We start from the raw sequence: 21,180 nt of genomic DNA, 5'->3' as shown, positions 1-21,180 counted from the left end.
GTCACCCACCTAAAAGATAATACAATAAATTCATAACTTAAATCTGCAATCTAATGATCAACCAAGTCATCCTAAGACCAAAACAACATAATCCAATCAATAAACTCAACTGGTAATGCATCGGGATCATCCACCAACACATTACACAAACTGATCCATAACCTAGCCGAATATGATAGCATTAGGTCTGGACCCAAATCCAACACCATTGATCAATAGGAACACGAACAAGATAACCAACAACATCCCGAAAGCCATCTAGAAGTCATGCCAACACCACTTATCACATGCATCAAAAGGTCATCAACAAAGTTCTATTAGCAGAACCCTTACCGGTGACCAAAAGGCTTACTAGAACAAATGATAGCTCCCGAGTCATCAAATCCCAAACCAACTGATGGGATGGGGTTTGGGATATACTAGCCTAGTCTATGATCTTGGATCCTTTCCTTGGATCACTAGGTGTTCTAACCACACCCTAGGGTCTCTAGGACTTCCCCTGCTTGAGGAATCCCCTGACCTTGCCCAATCCACCCACCAACAAGTTGAAAAACTACTCCTAAGGTCTCACCTACTCATGAGATTCAAGAAACCCTTACTTAGGTCAATAAGGGTTAGGCTTGTTCCACACCTTCCTAGGTCTTAGCAAGGTTAGGTCAGGTCTAATTCATGGTTTTTCCACCCATTCATGTTCCCCCAAGAGGTTTCAAGCTTCCAACCCCTTACTGATTTCACTATTTTGTGTTTTGCCTACAAAATAGGGCTACAAGGATTATGACCAATTAGGCCTCCTACCCGGTCCTTTAGGGCTCCCTCTCACAAATGATGCACTTTCTTGTGAAACTTCCCAAAAGACCTACTATTCATTTAGCAAGAACTCAAGGATTTTCCTGGTTTAGGGCCTTCAAGTGTCTGTAAACTGCCCTAGATGGATTTTAAAGTTTTTAAGGGTTTTTAGGAGGGTTTCTAGGCCTGCCAGGGTCACAATGTGGGTTCGATGCTCTTGCCACCTTGTCTGGATTGGTGGAAGCTCCTCCTTCACACCAATGATACACCACTCACCCCTCTACAACTTCTCCAAAGGGTGCCTCCTCCTCTGACCTTCCTTTCTCTCCAAGACCTCTGCAACTTAATCCTTCCTAGCCGGGCACTGTCCAGTCTCGCCTAGGAGTGGGTCTTTGTATGGAATCCTTGCATTTTCAAGGGCCCTGATTGCATTGAACTATAGTACAGGGTCTGTACTCTCATTCCCCATGGTTTCATGGTGATTCCACAATGGGGAATGGAGTTATGAACCCATTTATTCAAACCAGTCAAAAACTGGACAGAGAGATTGCAACTTACAAAATATTTACAAACACACCTCACTTACAAATCAAAACCTAATATAATTGCTCAAAATGAAAGTGAACACACCATACAAGACACTCCACATAGTTTTGCATGGAAATCAATCCATTAATGATCTTTCTTTACTCCATTTGTGCCGACTAGCAACAAAAATTGCAGTCATAGTCAGTCAGTTTGCTTGGGCCGTACAACATCTAACATCCAACCCATTAATTTAGGGTTTGCAAATACTTATACTACCCTCTCCCCGGTCTATGTGCCCATACTAGGGTTTTCCATGCTAACCTAAAGATTTTGACCTCATGGTGGAAAAGTTGCTTGACAACTTTTTAAAGTTGTCATGCAACTTTTGCAACTTTTGAGCAACTTTCCCAATGTTGCTTTTCTTGACTCCTAGACCCACATTGGGCCAACCTAAGGACACTACCATGCTATGAAGGACCCCTAAACACCTCAAAGGCACACATACCCTCTATTTTCAAGAAAATCTCAATCTTGACTTATGACCCTAAGACCTCAACTAGGACCCTACCTAGGACCCATGAGCACATGGCTCTTTATTTTATATACAATGGCTTCATAAAGAAGAAAGAACACAAAAAAAACAAATGGTGGGAGCCCTTTGAAGGGTGCTCCTGCACCACCAACTAATCATGATACCCATCTGAATAGCATGAATGACAGATCTAAACCAAATCCACAAGCCAAAGCATACCAGATCAATATCATAAACCAACCACTCTACCGGAACCTTCTGGAAGTCAGTAAACAACCAAAACATCTGATGTTGCCATCAATGCAACACATAATCAATTCCTCCAATTGCCAACAAATTTTTCCCAAAGTAAAAATTTCATAACATAATTTGTTAAACAAATAATATTCTATAATTAAATCATATAATATCTATTGAACTTTATAAAGTAAATAAGCAATTAATATCACATACATAAATCTATAGTACATTTCTAATAGTCAACCATAGTAGGGATTGGTGAGGAATGCACAATAGGGCACCCAAAACACTCACTACAACTAAGTCCAAGGGTGTGATATAACACTCCTTGGCCCACAAGTGGCGGGAGTTTCTTCTCCATCCAACATTGGGCTAGTCTACTTAGAGGGGGAATCCGTATCTACTCTCCTAATCATGCCTTTGTACTAACCCATACATGATTTCTTGTATTCTCTAGTTTCACTTCCAACAACCAACCATCATAGGGGTTGGAGAGGAACACACAATAGAGCACCCAAAAAATTCATTGCAACTAAGCCCAAAGGGCTTGATATAACACCCCTTGGCCTACCAATGGCGAGAATTTCTTCTCCATCCAACATTGGGGTGGCCTACTTAGAGTGGGGAACCCATATCCAATCTCCCAATTGTGTCTCCTTACTAACCCATACATGATTGCTTATAGGAGAATAAATAAATTAAATCAATAATTGAAGAATCTAGATAGTTTAGTAATTCTCCTTGCTAACTAAATATAAATATCAAAATACATATGAGAATATATATTAGACATTAACATCACATTGAATACCACAATACTTGTTAGTTCACAAGTCTATTGTTTATGAATGTAGATTTCTTATATCAAATTCCTTGATAATGATCGTTGCATTAGAGATAATTGCACCTTCATAATCATTGTTATAACCACATGCCTCTTCATCCATAATGGATCTTGTAAATCTCTTTGTTTAATATTATGTTAAGACTAAAGGTCATTGATCAAGGGAAAGAATGATGTTCACTCCTTGTGTGGTTGTCAGCTAAAGAATTAGAAAATTGTGATGTTTTATAAATAAGACAACTTTTTTTATCATCAATAGTATATATCTTTCTTCCTAATCCTCTCCCACAAGCAGGTCGGTCCCATTTATATCATAATGTCTCTATGAAGAGAGAGGCCCTTTTGAAAAGGGATGTCCCTTTAAAAGGACATAACTTTTGTTAACACTTATTAATCCTTGTCTTTTGTTTATAATAATTGTTGCCTTAGAACATGCTAATCATTGCCTTGGAAATCATATTAATTTATGCCTTGATAATCATTGCTCCTTTTAAATTTTATTGCTCCCTTTTTATCTAGGCTACTTTGGTGATTTTAATACGTATTCATGTGTACCTTTAACTGGAGTCTTTAAATAGAAGAGCTCCCCCCCCCAAACCCTCTTGATTTAACAATTTAATTATAAGACAAGGGCTATGATCTAGTCTTCCAATAGAAGGTTGATTATCCTTAACTTGACGAGGGATTGATTTCTCTTTTATTTTATTAGCTAGGCCTTATGGTTATTCAAGGATATTCAGGCTACAATTTGATTGAAAGGCAATGATCTCATGGTGGGGCATGACAACATGATGTCCCTAAAAGGGGACATTTCTAGGGAATCCCCCTAATTTGGAGACTTCAGGGAAATGGAGGGACATATTAGGGACCCACAAGTGACTTGTCAAATCTTTCAAATGCATTAGAATCTCTCAACCATCTTGTGTATTAGAAATCTAAATAAAATAATTAAAAAAAAAAACAAAAAAACAAAGCATTTTCAATTATTCAAGCTACTAACCTTAAACCTAATGGTTTGTGGAACCCACCCATCCCCTAAGCATTCACAAAAACCAATAAATTCAAATAATATCCTCACTACAAATCAATATTAAGTTTCAACAACATTAAGTAAGGCTACAAGTTGCAAAAGAGAGAGCATTAGGATAGGAAAAATGAGAGCAATAGCAAGAGTGAGCACATTAGCCAAGTCTTCATCAATTAAGTGCAAACATTATGTTCAATGAGAGCAATAGTAAGGGCTTGATGTTGTAGAAAACATATTGATAAAATTGAAAAATGATTTGTACTGTGAAGATTTGTATGATTTTGAAGGCCTTAATTTGGGTGGGGCTGACAAGGGCTTTGCCCCTTGACCCCATGTTGTATCACAACAATGAATACACCACATGCAATGCGCCTAGGCCTTACAAGAGGCATTGCCCCAAACCTTTACCTATGACCATCTTGCTACCATCTTTAAAATCTATGCCCTTGGTCATCCATCCATGTCCCCACATCCACCATCCTTAACCTAAGTGGGATGGAGATTATAATACTATTACATTTTGAATTACAAAAAAAATATGTTTATCATAGATTAGTTTTTGATTAAATTTATCATAGATTAGTTGCCTTCTATTTTTTACAGTAGGTGGTAGGGGAGCTAGACTATATATATACAATTGGATTTCCACATTTAATTTGCTTTCAAGTCCAATATAACAAAAGGATGCGGCTAATCTCCACACAAAACAACACTCTGTACAATGTCTAAAATCCACAAAACACAACAAGTTTCTGCAAAATTTTCAGTAACTAAATCTTCATTAAAAAAAAATTACAGATTAAAAAAAAATTACAGTACCATTTTGTGTTGAAATTAGCCTAACTAAAATGCTGTTATGAATTCATTTGTTTTTTAATCTAGAAATTAAAAAAACATGAAAAAACCTAATATTATTGTCCTTCCATGTCAACTAATTGAGGTGGCACGTCGTGAAGAGGAGAGCGGTAGAAAATATAGCTAAGAAATGGCAAAAAAGCGCACGATAAAACTTTCAATATGACATATACTACAAGTTTTCAACTTGTGTCTGATAGAACTATGATGCCTCAGCACTAATAAAATTATGAGGCCACATTTGATCAAATCCGATTTTCGAAAAAAATCCAGAATGATTTTTCTTATTCGATCAACATGTCAATCACCAGTTAACATGTTGATCTAACTTGGCAACCTGAATCCGAGGAAAATTGCCATAGCAAACAGCATCGCTATTGCTCCTTTTCCTCCAGGAAGTAAAACTTCACTTCTCCTGCCCATATCTTTTTCCCTGCAGTTTCAAAATCTATTTTGTTAATAATAATGTCAGAATTCAGTATGAAAAATGTTTTAAAAAAAAAGACAGAGATCCATACTATGTCAATGAGAATATGCTAATTTTTAAAAATAAATATCATATCAATAAGACAGTTGTAGAATTTCTTTCTAAAAGACATATATTCAGATATATAAAAAAATCTGGATCAATAAATTCTGGTTACTGAAAAAAGAAAAAAAAGAAAGAAAGATTTTTTTATAGTTCACGATGTGAACGATCTGTATATAGATCTACAGATATTTGGTTCATTCTTCTTCTTTTTTTCATTTTAGTTGGACAAATTTTGAGCACACTTGTTACAGCTGTCTAGGAGGAGGAGAATGTACCATCAGACATAGAAATGACCCAAGGCTATGAATGCCATCTTCATGACAATTTCTGTCTAATCACTAAGTTGTTGTGCATAGAGCAGAGTTTATCTTATTTCTTTTTGATAAAATATAAGATTTTTTATAGCAAGTCAAACTATGATATTACTATCAGGATTCAATTGTGTAGTTTTTGAGTCAAAATTCATTGAGTCATGTTTCAAGAGCAGTGGTTCACAAGAACCCATCTCTCATAAGAATATATAGTAGACTTAGCACTCATTGCATTTTCATTCTCATGAGAGATGGGTTTTTGTGAACCAATATTCATGAAACATGGGCCAATAAGTTTGACTCAAAAACTCTACAGTTGAATCTTGATAGCAATGTCATAATTTGACTATGTGAACATAACCTAGTTGTAATGATTGCTAAGTGTAGGGTTCATTCCTATGAGAGATGGGTTGTTCTTGTGAACCACTACTCATGAAATATGGATCAATAGATTTGACTGGAAAACTTCACATTTGAATCCAGATAACAATATCATAATTATTTCTTTTTGTTAAAGATAACTGACTACATCAATGAACTGTGAATGTTTTAGAAATCAAAAGGCCCCAGTCTTGGACATGTTAATATAATAAGCAATATCAAAAACTCTAACTTAATTTCTCTCAACATAAGCACCACTTTGCTCCTTGGACTAGATTTCAATTCAGAGCAAAGAAGCCAGAGAAATGATGTCTGAAACGTATATATTTGGGGAGGCATAACATACTTCAAGTCAGTTGAGGAACATGATTATATTTTGCCAGACGCTACTGGAAAAATGAAAGAAGATACAAACAGATTAGCAGGAATCAATGAGATGGGTCCATTAGAACATAGAAACAAATCAACGCTGACCAATCACATTAGACATACATAACGAGATCTAATTTTAAAAACTAAATGAAGTGAGTGCCTCGTTGAAAAGAAAGGGCTACAGTAATGCAGGAAGAAACAGAAAATGTCCTTCAGAAACTATATTAATCATCAATTTTTAGGGTTGACTTCTCTTGTAAAAAGTATGGACCCATTCTGATTAATTCTTACACCCACAATTGCTCTCCTGCTCTGTGCAGAAGATGAATATTTAGTTCAAGGATGAGCTATGCTCATTAAAATGAAAATTTTATTTTCTGTCTCTTGCATCAGAAAGATGGGTTTTTAACCTTTTTCCCACAACATCAACTTTGAGCTGAATACTATGAAATAATTTTCTCCAGAGTACCATAACTGGAGTCTGATCGAGCCACTTACAGATTCATCCTACTTAACCCAGGATATCTGATTTCAACGACAGCATTAAAAGCCTACTTTTTTTTAAAACAGGAAAGAGACTATTGAACAGTCATTAGTTTTCCTTCAGAATACATCATCTGAATGACACTAGATGATTTATTTCATTTGTAAAGAATATTTTTTGCTGAAGCAGAAAGCACTGCCGAGAAATGATTTATAAAGACCTGAAAATAGATGATCATTAATAGTGGCTCCATTTTTCCAAGCAAATAAAACGACCAGTATTTACTTGTCAAGTTTCTTTTCCTTTTTATTATTCATATTGAGATTTTCAAACACAAATATAAAATTTGTTGCATGAGTACAATGCCAAGCTTACAGAACGGCACAAACCTTTTGGGGGCTTTCTAAAATATTTTAGTTGGTGCTACTTTAATTTCTTAGGATTATTTTGGAAAAAAAGATTAAGCTGGTTGGGCAATTCATAGCCCCATCTTTTCTGCTTATTCAAATTGAAAGTCCTAAAATGTAGGGGTGCTATTCTTAGGAAAAGATTTTAAGTAATAAGTTGGAATCTTTACTATTTTAAGGAACAGCTACTGCTTAAAAATTGAAAATATGCTTTTACACAAAATGAAGACTAGAAATAAACAGCAATTACATATTGAAAAGAAAGAATGACACATGACTCCAAACAATTTTATTTTCAAATTTTATCTCCAAAACTTATTGTTAATAATTTCATTTAAAAATAAGAAGCATTGTTTTGGATTTGTAATTCAAAACACTGATGAAAAGTGCCACAGAAGTTAATATAACCTATAAAGCTGCTTACAGTTACATTCATCAGGAAGGTGATAACAGTAATATCATCCATTGAGGTATGTTTCCAAAGTCATATCCATATTTGCAGAGAGGGGTTCAGTATATACCTTTTCACGTTGTTGTAGCGATAGATCCATGTCATCAATGGAGGTAAGACGCCAAACAAGAAACAGTTGGCATAGACCCCAGCAAAATCAAGCGCTGCTGCAAAAGCTTTGGGGAAGAAGGCTGAAATAAGAGTGGGAGGACCTAGAACAAGGCATACCATCAAGGCTTCTCCTGATTTCGACTGACTTAGACTAGACAAGTTTGCTGTTTCAGTAGACGAAATGTCATCTTTACTTCCAGTACTGCCACTTTCTACGCCTGATAGAGGCAATTTGTTGCCCGGGCTCTTACCAGAGGAGTTTCCAGAAATATCGTTGTTGTCCTCTCCACAGGTATCCATGTTCAATGTTTGTATATTTCCATCACGCTGAGCACAATTCAGCTCGTTGTAAGCAGGTTTTTTTATTCCATACCCACTGCTAGAAGAATCTTTCAAAGCTATTTCTTGTTGTCCACCCATTCTACCAGGTTCCTGACCCTCTACCAGGTCATCCGAGCTAGCCTCTCTGCCACTTCCATTGGCTGTACCAGTTCTTTGTGCAATATTTTCAGCTCCATTGCCATTTCTCACTATTTTTTCAGCTTCCATTTTGTTGGGAAAGTTCCCCAAATATGCTTTAGAATGCTTTTGGACAACCATGCTAATCAAGCAAATAGTATCATACAACTGTTTAGGAAAACTGAGGGCATAACCAATCAGTGTTGTTCCGAGGGCTGTAAAGATAAATGCTTGCACTGCAGGCACAGCAGAGGAATTCAGACACAGCAAGAGTTTTATTGGATCCAATGTCCTAGAATGGGTACTTGACCGAGCAAGGCCTAAAATAACTGCATTCCATGACAAGACCATTAGAAGAGGCACAACCCCACCACAGCTAATAGCAATTCGGGCATCCCTAGGTTCTCTCCCCACAACCTTGCATATATAGGGCGTTATGACATGAAACCCCAGAGTGAGCACAGTTACAGGGACAGCAGGTAAAAGAACATCTGGAGCCCACACTGCATGGTTCAAAGAATCAAATATACGGTGTCTCTGTACAAATACCCCCACTGCCACAAGTGCAGCAATAGATGCAACCATAAGAGCACACAAAGCTCTATTCACACCATCAATTACCTTAAAGGATGCTAATCCTATAAGCCCACCAACTATGACAGGAAACACAGCACAAGCCACGAGAGACGACAGAGAGGGCATCAATGTCTGAACAAGAGAACCCAGGCCAGCAATGCAAGCAACCAAAAGGGCATAGTTCAAAACTGCATAAACCACTGCAACAAGAATTCCCATATTGTCTCCCAAAGTATGCTTTGCTAGGCCAGTAAAACTCACCTCTTCCAGTCCTCTGTCCTCCATGACACCATAAGAAAGCTCTGCAACAAGCAAGATGGATGAAATGGCATACACCCATGAGACCAAAATGGTCACAGTTGATGGCAGAGTACCGGCATTTATTGTTGCTGCAGGCAAACCCAATATTCCTGGCCCAACTGCAGTGCCTATTATTAATCCTACTGCACTCAAGAATTCCCCTGAAACCCCGAAATCTCCTCCAGACTCATTATCCCTTATATCAATCTCCAAAGCCCCCTCATTTGATTGAGCTCTGATTAAGAGCTGGGTTGGTGCACTGTGCAATATACCATTTGTATGAAGCAATCGACGACAGCGTTTCCTGCCATCCAGAGGAGTTGATGACAAAAAATTTGAATGAGAGCCCAAATGAAATCTACAAAAACCAGATTGTTTTGAATTTCTCAAGGATGCTACAGCCCGAGTTGAATCCAACCCAGATGGGTGAATCCTTACCCTGAACATGGTATATCTGTAAAAAGTTTTAGCAGATTTTAATGGGAAGAAATTTGTGTTATAACTTGATCTCCATTTGGGAATACAACTATAGGAATCTCCCGAGTCCCCACCTGGGAATACTCCATTCTTCCCAATTTTCTCATAACGTGCAACTGCATGGTAGGAAATCTCCAGATACTTGGATATGGTCCCTGAATTCGAAAATGACGTGCACGACAGGATTCTTCACATGATATTTAAAGTTGTGGTTGGAATTTGTGGTACAAACTCCTGTAATTTTGATAGACCTGTATACAGATTACAGGAAGACAGACCAATAAATTTGTAACTGAGTAAAGTTACAAATTTATTCGCATGTCTTCGTGTGCCATTCTAAATATTACATAATGAAGAATTTGGTTTTTCACCATTGAACAATTTAGGAAGAAAAAATGAAAATTTACAAATCCGTCTCCATTGGCATTGGAAAGCTTTGGCACCCCAGATTTTTCACCGAGAAAGAGAGTATATGAGTATTTATAAACAGTCAGATGTTTTCTTATATTTATTCATATATAAAGATTCTTCTGCATTTTAAGAAAATCTTTATGTAAATTGTGGAAGAACGCATATTTTATTGAGTAAAAATTTATTAGAAAAAGTTTGCTCTGTAAAATTCGTTAAATTTAATTTTACTCTTTAATTCTGCTATTATTCCTATCGTTTTATGTATTATGAGTGTACACCCTTTATTCTTAAAAGAAATTAGAAAACTTAAAAATTTATGTTTAGAAATATTGATTAAAATTATAAATTGGTAAAAAATATAATAAGTTGGATAAGTTAAATAATTTACTAACAAAATTAGGAGTTTTAGTTATTATATTTTTTTTATAAATATATTTTTAAAAATATTTGTAGTTTTGTAGTAAGATTAGGGTGTTGATATGAGAAAAATGTATTTGATTTTTTTGTAAAGTCTGAATGTGTATGAAAATTGGTACGTGTAATTAAAACATCTATAGATCTTTCATAATGTATCTTATTTATTTGAAAATCTAATCTTATTTTATGTAATTTTTTGTGAGGTACATTCTTTTCAATGTAGATAACTTAAATGCATCTATCTAAGCATATATTAAAATTGTTATATTTTACTTTAGAACTATTTTCTTATTATATATATGTGTGTATGGAGACAAATTTTAATTTACTTAAAATCAATCCTCTATTAAAACAAAACTTGATTTTATTATTATCGTCCTTTTTTTATCCCAACCTTTAATTTATTAAAATTCTCTTCAACATTTTCTAATAGATTTTTTTTTTTTTTGCTCGATAATGGGCCGAGGCCGTAAATTTTATTAATTTAGAAAGAAAAATAATTACAATTACAAATTCAGTTCGGTGTGGGCATTGGTAGGAAAGAACCGAACAAAGAAAACCTCTGGTCTTGCCCAAGAAAAATCTTGGAAAATTTTACATGTCCCTGATAGCCAGGTATCTGACTTCTTTAAGGGATTACAATAACAAACTTTGATTAAAATTCATCATGCTGTCGAGAATTGAAGCTTGAACTCTACATCGAGGTTCCAAATTATAGGCGAGTCCTTCAAGTGATAAAAGGCAATCTGGGAGATCCTGGATTTTTTCAGTCGCTGATCATGGAAGGGAATGAACAAGATGGATTTGGATCCTGCAAACACAAAGCAGTGCTTTCCTGCAAACACAGAGCAGTACTTTCCTGCAAACTCAAAGTTAGGATAACCTGAAAACTTCTTACAATACATAAACAACCATGGATGGAAAGAAGTCGGCTTCACCGGCTTAATTTGGGACCCAGAGTTAGGTTTCCATAAGATGTCCAAATTTAGGTTACCCTTAAAACCTGCATTCTACTATAGTAAATGCAATAATGTAAATGTAAGACAAACCAAGGCCATTACAGTCATGGTCAATACATCGAAGGAGTTAAAAGTAAGCCACTTAGGGGAACAAAACGAGAGGAAAGATTCCCAATGAAAAATGAGCCCTATCAAAAGGATCTCAGAAGCATGAACCCGGATTTCCGACCTATAGGGGATGACATATAAATGATATCTAGGAGGATGAAGGAAGGTGGAATGCCTTATTGGGAAGAGTATTAAATATGTCTAGGATTTTGAGGTCCTTGCCATTTGCTCCTATATTGGCAAGTTCATCTTCTCTACGATTTCCTTCTCTGTAGATGTGATTGATGATAATAGAGTTGAAGTAGGGAAGTAAATCCTTGGTCCTTTTAATTAAATTGATGATTTTCCAATTGCAAGAGATACCTGATCTAAGGGAGTTAATGATGATTGCAGAGTCACCTTCAATTTCTAGATTCTAGATTCCTATTTCATGGCAAAGCAACAACCCTTCTACCATTGCAATGGCTTCTACCACATTATTAGTGGTTGACCCTATAGGTTTAGCAAGAGCAACCACCTCATCCCTTTCCCAAGAGTGAATAACACAACCTATTCCGGTTGTACCAGGGTTGCCCCGAGAAGCTCCATCGAAATTGAGCTTGAACCAACCTTGGTGTGGTGGAGTCCATTCACACTTCCTTCTATCTGATAAATTGTGATTATCTCCTATACCAATAAACAAGGGAAGAATGATACTGACCCACTTTTTCCTAATTGCTTCGTCCCTAAGAGAAAATTTTGTGTGCTTCAGGGGGGATTTCCTAATATAATTGTTGGCGATCTCAATAATGGATGCCTCAATTTTGATAATCAGGGATTCCAAGTTGAGGGCTTTATCTTTGAAGATTCTTCTATTCCTTTCTTTCCATACTTCCCAAAGGAGGATCGAGGGAGATATAATCCAGATGTGTCCATAGTGACAAAAAATTTGGGAAACAAGCCAACTTTGGAGAAATGAGACGAGATCTTGTTGGTTGGCCAGACTTAAATTGAGTTTATTAAGCAACTAGTACCAACATGATGAGGTGAAATCACAATTGAGTAGAAGGTGGTCCACCTCTTCCTCTTTTTTGCAACACAGAGGGCACCTTGAGGGTCCTACAAAGCCTAATTTCCAGAAGTGCTCTTTAGTGAGGATTCTTTTTTGTAGAGTAGTCCAAAGAAAGGTCCTGACTTTTGGGGAGCAGGGCTTATGCCAACATAAGGACAAAGGGAGGTTGGATGTCGGCCTGGTATCTAACTTATGTGCCGATTTATAACCCCATTTAACACTGTATTCCCCATTTGGGGAGCCAAGCCAGATCAAATGGTCTTGGCTCAAGTTGAATGAGAGCTTCCTCGACTTGAGGATCAAAAGAAGTAGGGAACAATCTCTTTGGTTGGGGGGGGGGATACTAGGAGGGGCTTCCAGATCCATCCTAAAGTTGGATCCAATTTAGGGAAGGAAACATAATCTCTGACTCAGGTTTCTAAAGAGTTCTCCAACTCCTGCTTTAAAGAATCATTATGAAATAGGCTGCGAAGAGGGGGTAACCACCCTAGGAGTCCTCCCAAAATAAGGCTTTGTTGCCTAAACCAATATTCCAGGAAAGTTGTTCAGAGAGAAACTCCCTACAATAGGAGATGAAATTCCAAATTCTGGAACCTTTGGGAAGGAGAGAAGCTCTAAAGATGCTAGTTGAATCGAGACTACCTAGATACTTTTTTATTATTATTTTAACCCATTTCAAATGTGGCTCTTTGTAGCTTTTCCATACTAATTTGGCTCCAAGCACCCTGTTTTGACTATCTATATTCTAAAAGCCTAAGCCTCCATTTAGTTTAGGTAGGCAGAGAACGTCCCATGCTATTAGTGCATACTTCTTCTTATCTCCCAGTCCTTTCCATAGAAAGGATCTCAAGATCCTTATGAGTCTATCCCTAATGCATCCAGGGATTTCTAGGCAAGACATGTAATATTGAGGAATTGCTGAAAGGACAGAACGAATCAGAACAATTCTACTTGCTAAAGATAGCCATTTACCTTTCCATGATTGCAGTTTTGAGTCCAATTTGGCTAGAATGCTATCCCAAAGCTTGGTCGCTCTAGTCCCTTTATCCAATGGGAGCCCTAGGTAGATACATGGAAGAGATCCTGACTGGAATCTTAGAACGCTAAGAATATCCTTTTCTAAATTGGATTTAGTATTAAGAAAAAAGACCCTGCTTTTGGCTTTGTTTACCTCCTAGCTAGAGGCTCTCGCATACCATTCCAGAATTGTTTTCAAGCTTCGAGCTTCAGAAAGGGAGCTATTCCCTAGCAACAAAGTATCATTTGCAAATTGTTGATGAGTTATTGGGCCAACATTTCTCGTAATTCTGATACCTTCTAAGTTGCTAAGCTCTTGAGATTTCAGAATGGTCCTACCTAGACCTTCTGCCATGATAATGTATAAAAAGGGGGATAAGGGGTCTCCTTGTCTCAATCCTCGAGAGCTTGCAAAGAAGTCCTGTGGGGAACCATTAACCAGTATTGATAATTGGGGGGTTGAGATACATTCAAAAATTAGGTTGATCCAGCTTTTATTAAAGCCAAAGGCTGCCATGCATTTGCATAGGAATCTCCAATCCACTTTGTCATAAGCCTTTTTGATATCTAGCTTGATGAACATAGTGGGTCTAGAGTTAGAATGAGAGAAGTGGATTGCCTCATGAGTGAGAATAACCCCATCCAGGATGGATCTACCAAGCATGAAACTTGACTGTTCTTCCGAGATGATAATTTGAAGAAGAGGTTTGAGTCTATTAGCTAATGCTTTTGTAAAGATTTTATAGAGTGTGTTGTAGAGGGCAATCAGTCTAAACTCGTCCAGGGTGGCACCAGAGGCTTGTTTTGGGATGAGGGCAATGAAGGTGTTGTTGATCTCTCGAAGGATCCTTCCTAATTTTATGGCTCCTTCAAGAGCATCCACTAACTCTACTCCCAGAAAATGCCAACATGCTTGAAAAAAGGCAGTTGGAAAGTCGTCCGGCCTAGGAGCTTTATCAGGGTGTAGTTCTTTAACTACTTTCTCAATTTTGTTTACTATGAATCTTTGATTGAGAGCCCTGTTCTGCTCGTTAGAGATTAGTGTGGGGATATTCTAAAGGAGGCTTTCCTGACCAATCAAATTGGAAGAATCCGAATTGAGAAGGGATTGAAAGAATTTAATAGTGCGATTGACTATACCTTCAGGATCTTCTATCGAATTGCCATTTCCTTCAATGATTTTGGAAATTTTATTTATGTTCCTTCTTACTTTAGTACTGGCATGAAATAATTTAGTGTTCCTGTCCCCATCAGCTAACCAAGTATCTCGTGTTTTTTGTTTCCAAACTATTTCCTCTTTTGACAAAATATCTTCATATTTTTTCATGAGGTTTTTTTCTTTCAAGTATTGTTCTTGGTCCATCCCACCATTGATCACTGATTCGTTTAGTTCAAGTTCAATTTTGGCCTTGGCTTCAAAGATGTTGCCAATTTTTTCCTAATTCCATGAAAGGAGAGCTTGTTTGATCATTTTAAGCTTAGATACAAAGCAAAAGAGCTTGGACCCAGATACCTTGAATGACGACCACCACTTCTCTAACATACTTATGAAATTATCTTATTTCGGCCACATGAGCTCAAATTTGAATGGGCATTTCAGCGGCTTGAGGTCTTCAGCTAAAGATAATTGGATCGAGAAGTGATCCTATCCTGAGAAAGAGAGAATGGACGCCTTGACTAAGATATTGTTGAGGAAGCCTGAGTTGTCCTTAACAAGGAACCTATCCAATCTTTCTGCTATGATGTTGAATCCAGATCTTCTGTTGGTCCAAGTGAAGACACCATTATCTATTTGAATATCCGTGAGGTTATTCTGGAAGGTCCATTCTCTAAAATCGACTAAGGATTGAGGTTCTCTAGAGAAACCACCAGATTTCTCAACTAAACTACTTATGGCGTTAAAATCACCACCTATTATATAATTATGTTCTTATTCCTACTCATGTAGGAGGTGAGTTCCTCCCAAACTACTCATTTTAAGTCATTCGGGATAGGGCCATAAACATTGATCAAATTAAATCTAAGGTTATTACTAATGCATTTGATGTCAAGTCGCATCCACGATCTGTTGGTCTCTAGGATATCTAGAGAAATGCGACTAGGGTCCCAAATAATACCTAAACCTCCAAACACCCCAATCGCGGGGACACCTGACCAATTTTACTTTCCTAAATGTTTCCCAAAAGAATCCCCTGCAGGAGAATCGAGCTTGGTTTCCTGAAGAATAGTGATTTAATATTTGACCTTAAATATACAGTGCTTGATGATGCGTTGCTTGTTAGGGGCATTTATACCCCTAACATTCCATGATAATAGCTTCATTGCGATGTGGGAGGGTACTTCCCCCTCCCTGCATTGAAAACATATATAAGCTTGGTTTGATCCAAAGCCTTCCCATCCAAAAGTCTTAACTCCAAATTTGATTTTCTCCCTCTCTTCTTCTAGGAGAATCCACAATCAGGTTTGATTCTACCTACCATGTTGAGGGCTAGGCCTAGTGGACCGACTTCCATAGTTTTAACTTCACTAAGACTAGGGGGAACCTCTCCATGAATCTCTATCTTGGAAGGTAGCCGAGGGGAAGGAGGGGGGAGATGAATTAAATAATAGGTCTAACTTATCCTTATTGTAAGTGAAATTTTTAGAGCCTTCCAGCTCTAAGGCATGATCCAAATCTCTGTGAGCATCTTCATCTGTCAGACTACGTTCTACAATCTCTATCTGCTCAACAAAATATGCTTTCAAGGAGTTGGTGAATTCAAGTAGATCACTTAAGGCCTCTCTGTTCAAAGAGATAGAGTCCTTGTCCAGATTTTTGTTTACCTGGACTAAATTGGGGGATTGTTGCATGGCAGGAGAAGAGTGGCTCGAGACCTGACTGACCATGGGACCGTGAGATGGATCTGATGTGAAGTTTCTGAGAAGAGGGTTATGTTCTTGTGAAACGGGTGAAGTAAGTATCAAGGTGTTGACTTTCTTGGATACCGGAACCAGAGGATGAGGTAATGAGACAAAAGTGGGCAGTTCCACCCTGGATTTATTGAGGGAAGGCAAGCCTTTTAAATAAATATTCCTAGGAGGCATGGGTTGAGACTTGGGGCCTAGGTGGATCTAGCTATTGTCAAGATGCATTTTTCCTATAACAAAGTTGGGGTTAACTATTGTTTCTTTGATAGAATGGCAAATAAACAGCTCTGAAGTATTAATGGTGTCGTTGTAAATTGAAGGAGAAATCTTCCACTTCCCTACTGAGGAATTTAGATCAACAAAGCTCAATTTAGGGTTAGTGGTCTTAAGGTCAATTAATATTTTTGTATCTTTCTCAAAGTTACTATCCCGAGAATTTGTAAAGGCCAAGCATTTCCCTAGCCCTTCTGCTATTGATTCCATTATTTCTGGAGAATGAAATTCGGCTAGAAGAGGGCCGATGTTGACCCAATATAAGGAGCTCTTTAAGGAAAAGGTTTTAGGGTTAAAATTGGGAATCTAGTCTATACAGTAAAAAATATAGTCGTTAAACAATTTCTCTTTACATTTGAGGAGGTCTTGCTTTACACTAGAATTAATGCAAGAAATTAAAATGTATTGAAAGCCCAAATTGGAGATACTTACTAGTTTGTGAAATTTAGTCTCCCACCAATCTTTGACTTCATAGAAAGTATGGAAGGGCACTCTCCATTTGGCAAAGAAACTATTGTTCTAATGAAAAATGACATTTTTCTCCAGAGAAACTGAATCCACCTTGATCGTAAGATTTCGGCCTTTAGGGTTTGGAGGGGGAAAGCATGATTCAATTTTCCGTTGCGCAAGATTGGGAAAGGTTTCTTTTTTATTATGATTTTTCTGTGAGGAGGCATTAAAGGTTGGATTTACCTTGAGCCATCGATGATTTAGAACCTTTCTAAATTCTCTGGCTTGACCAACTAATTTATTGAGATGACCTATTGGAGGAGAAAAGGAGGGGGGAAACATGCATATTTGGTTCCCTCAAACAACGACCAGGAGGACAGAGTAGAGTAGGTTGCTCTTCTCGAGGATATCGATCGAGGGTTTGCTAGGTTATGGTGGGCAATCCTATGCTGTTTGGATTTTCTGCTCTCCACCACCTGCCAAATTCTATCTTCATCTCTTGAAGGCTGCTTGCATTTAGGGAGAGATAAAATAGTGAGCTGCATGATGTGTGAGTTCGGAGCCTTCTAATAGATTTTTTTTAATATAAGACTTAAGCTTTAATATTAACCAAATTTTTGTTGGAATAAATAATTCATATATTAATTAATCAGTTAATTGCATTAATTCACTAAATAATCAATGCCTTAGTTAGTAATTTATTATTGTCATTTATTTGTTAGTTAATTAATTAATTAATATTTATCTCCATGCATAATGCAAACTAGGAAAAACAGGCTATGTTTAGAATTTTGAGAGTTTCATGCATTAATTAGTCTATTATGTTTTTTGTGCATACATGACTGATTCATGCATTCTATTTTAACTCCCATTCTATCTTGTAGACTCCACCATTTAGGATTTCTATCTTTAGAGTTAGATTTATTTATAAGGATGTCATATCCTTCATTGTAATTAAGCAATTTCAAAGCAATACATTCAATTATTGTTAATTGTCTTCAGTTATCTTTGTTGTTCAATTTTCTCTTATTGTGTGACAGGTATTCTTGTAGAAGATAACTGGGCTTCTAGGATTTGCATTTCATGAAACCTAGCATGGCATCAGAGCTCTAGATCTGACGATTCTTGTTTGCTTTTTTGGAGACTATTTGCATTTACATAGCAAATTGTTCACCTTGGGCTAATTTGGAGCTCATCATCAGTTCCAGAAGGCTCGAAAAAGTTAGGATCGCCTTTTCTTTCACTGAAATCCGATATACAGAGTCCATTTTGCAAGGTTCGAAGTTCGAGGGTTTTCTTTGTTCTAGAGGGTGTACCTGAAAAATTTGGAGATTTTTTGGCCCAAAAGGACTTCATGGTTGGATTCAAAAGGTCAATTCCATGAATTTTGATATACAATTTACCTTTTTTCGGCATCAGGGGCATCTGCGGCATGATTTTTTTCATTGGCATGCTTTTCGAGGCACAAAAAATTAAAAAAATAAGGGATTTTGATTTTTGGCTACTGACATCAGCATGACATCATGCTGGCATTAGCATCCATGCCCCTTCTTTGACCCTCTTTGTGCCCTAAAAGAGGTGTTTTTTAATATTTTGGCTAGTTTTTGGTCATACAGAGTCAAAATTGGGCAAAACCATATACCATTGGAAAGCTCTTTCCTAGCCCAATCCAGAGATGGAGGTGTATTTTTCTGATTTTTTCATTTTGCAAGCTTTTTTTCTAGTTGAAGTCAGAAGTTGCAGTTTGCAGTCCCAGGGGCATATCTTGTGCATATGGACTCCATTTTTTGCAAATGAGATATTTTCGGAAAGGTGATTCAACACTCTATTCATATCTCAGGTCTATTTTGGCAGATAGTTTTCCATCCCACTACCTCTTCTTTCTGAAGTAATCAGTGACTTCTTGGCCCTATTTTGTCCTCCTGTGATCAGAGCTCCATCTTTTTGGCACACATCTCTATTTTTTTTAGCATCATGAAAAATAGCATTCAGATTTAGTGTACTTGTCTTACTCTACCTTGTCAACATTATGAGGGGGTTTCTACTATTGTCACTAATGCCTCCTTGGTTTTGCATTGGAGTGTTCTTTGTATTCAATACTTGTTCCTATGTGTTAGGAGATGCAGGGCCATTTACCCATGCATTGTCTATGAGATGGATCACTTAGGTATTTACTCCTATGTACTATGAGATGCATCATAGCCATTTACCCATGCATTGTCAGTGAGATGGAATACTTACCATATCGACACTGTAGCATTCCTTTTTCTAGAGGTTCTTTTTTCAGCATCATAGAAGTCATTCTATGACAGTGTTTGCATTTTCTTCATGCTTGTCTTTTTGTTTCTCTTTTGGAGAGGAGTTTTATTCCCATTCAGGTTTTTCTCCTTTGCTCTATTTCTGAGAAACTTGCATGTTTTTCAAGGGCACCTCATTAGGCTTTAGGCTGAGACCCATCATGCATTCATCTTTGCATTTTTTTTCCTATATCTTTTCGCTCTCCCAATTGTGCATTCAGGGGGGTGTTGGAATAAATAAATCATATATTAATTATTCACTTAATTGCATTAATTCACTAAATAATCGATGCCTTAGTTATTAATTAATTGTTGGCATTTATTAGTTAGTCAATAATTAATTAATATTTATCTTGATGCAAACTAGGAAAAGCAAGCTATGTTTAAAATTTTGAGAGTTTCATGCATTAATTAGTCTGTTATGGTTTTTGTGCACACATTACTGATTCATGCATTCTATTTTAACTCTCAGTCTATCTTGTAGACTCCACCATTTAGGATTTCTATCTTTAGAGTTAGATTTTTTTATAAGGATGTCATATCCTTCATTGTAATTAAGCAATTTCAAAGCAATACATTCAATTATTGTTAATTGTCTTCAATTCTCTTTGTTGTTCAATTTTCTCTTATTTTGTGATAGGTATTCTTGCAGAAGATAACTAGGCTTGTGGGATTCACATTTCACGCAACCTAACAATTTTAATATAGAATTGTAATTGCACATATCTAACATATAGTTTTTTAAAAAAATTTATTAATTATTTGAAGTACAAAAGACTCAAATTTTTAAGAGGTTTTTATTTACATGGCCCCACTAATTAATTAATGTATTCAATCAAGCATTAACTAGCTTTTATCTAATTAATGTTGAAGAGAAGAGAATTAATATTTGAATTAATAAGGTGAAAATAAATGAGGATAGGTATATTTAGCTTTGAAATCAACAATAGAATATGAATGCTAGATATGAATGCTTACAATATATATACACCAAATTAAATGTATAATTAGTATGGGATTATAATTGAATATAAATAATAAAATACATCTAGAATGAATAAGTTATTATAATAGAATGATTTCTTATGTTTTTTATTTAATAAAATTTATTTTAGATTATTTTACATAAATTTAAAATAATTAAAATAAATATACACTCAATAATCAAACATTACTTGATTCAGTTATTATTTTTTTTGGAAGTTGAGAGTTGGTAATAGAACTAATAAATGTAATGAAGATAGGTGTACTTAGCTCTCATAATGAGGATGTAATATTAGTGTTGAAGGTGTACAAAATTAGGCCCCTATAAATTAAAAAAAATAAAATCTCAAATATAATCATTGTCTCAATCTCTGTATACACCTAAAATATTTTGTGTAGTGATCCCAAATAGATCACAGTCAATCTTGAGTGGCACAAAAGTGAACTTTGAGGTATGTATTTGATCTATAAAATGGTAGACTTCAATAACCTAGTTTATCATAATCTCTTGTATTTTATAGTGTTTATGGATTGGTGGTATTAAAAATAACATAACGGAATTGTTGGATCATAAGTGTTGTGTTCTCCCAAGTTAGCCCACTTGATAAACTTATTTTATGACTCTTAGATAAT

General features: G+C 36.4%; 1 protein-coding gene across 1 annotated transcript; it reads right to left on the bottom strand.

Moving 5' to 3' along the window:
- Positions 1-4,781: 4,781 nt before the first annotated feature.
- Positions 4,782-10,120, bottom strand: LOC131073382 (uncharacterized). Its single transcript, XM_058009806.2, has 2 exons — positions 7,821-10,120; positions 4,782-5,245 (listed from the first exon to the last, which is right to left on the bottom strand). Exons 1-2 carry the CDS (start codon positions 9,641-9,643, stop codon positions 5,137-5,139), a joined length of 1,932 nt encoding a protein of 643 aa, XP_057865789.2. The 5' UTR covers positions 9,644-10,120; the 3' UTR covers positions 4,782-5,136.
- Positions 10,121-21,180: the final 11,060 nt, after the last annotated feature.

This window comes from Cryptomeria japonica, chromosome 10, assembly GCF_030272615.1.
Source record: "Cryptomeria japonica chromosome 10, Sugi_1.0, whole genome shotgun sequence".
NCBI classification, from domain to species: Eukaryota; Viridiplantae; Streptophyta; class Pinopsida; order Cupressales; family Cupressaceae; genus Cryptomeria; species Cryptomeria japonica.
This window is presented reverse-complemented; position numbering and strand designations above follow the sequence as displayed.

Bases quoted from the DNA above. Each gene is read 5' to 3' on its own strand.
- LOC131073382 (XM_058009806.2), bottom strand. From the start codon at position 9,643: ATGTTCAGGGTAAGGATTCACCCATCTGGGTTGGATTCAACTCGGGCT. The intron at 5,246-7,820 runs GTATATACTGAA...TTGAAACTGCAG, and splicing joins CGCTACAACAACGTGAAAAG to GGAAAAAGATATGGGCAGGA.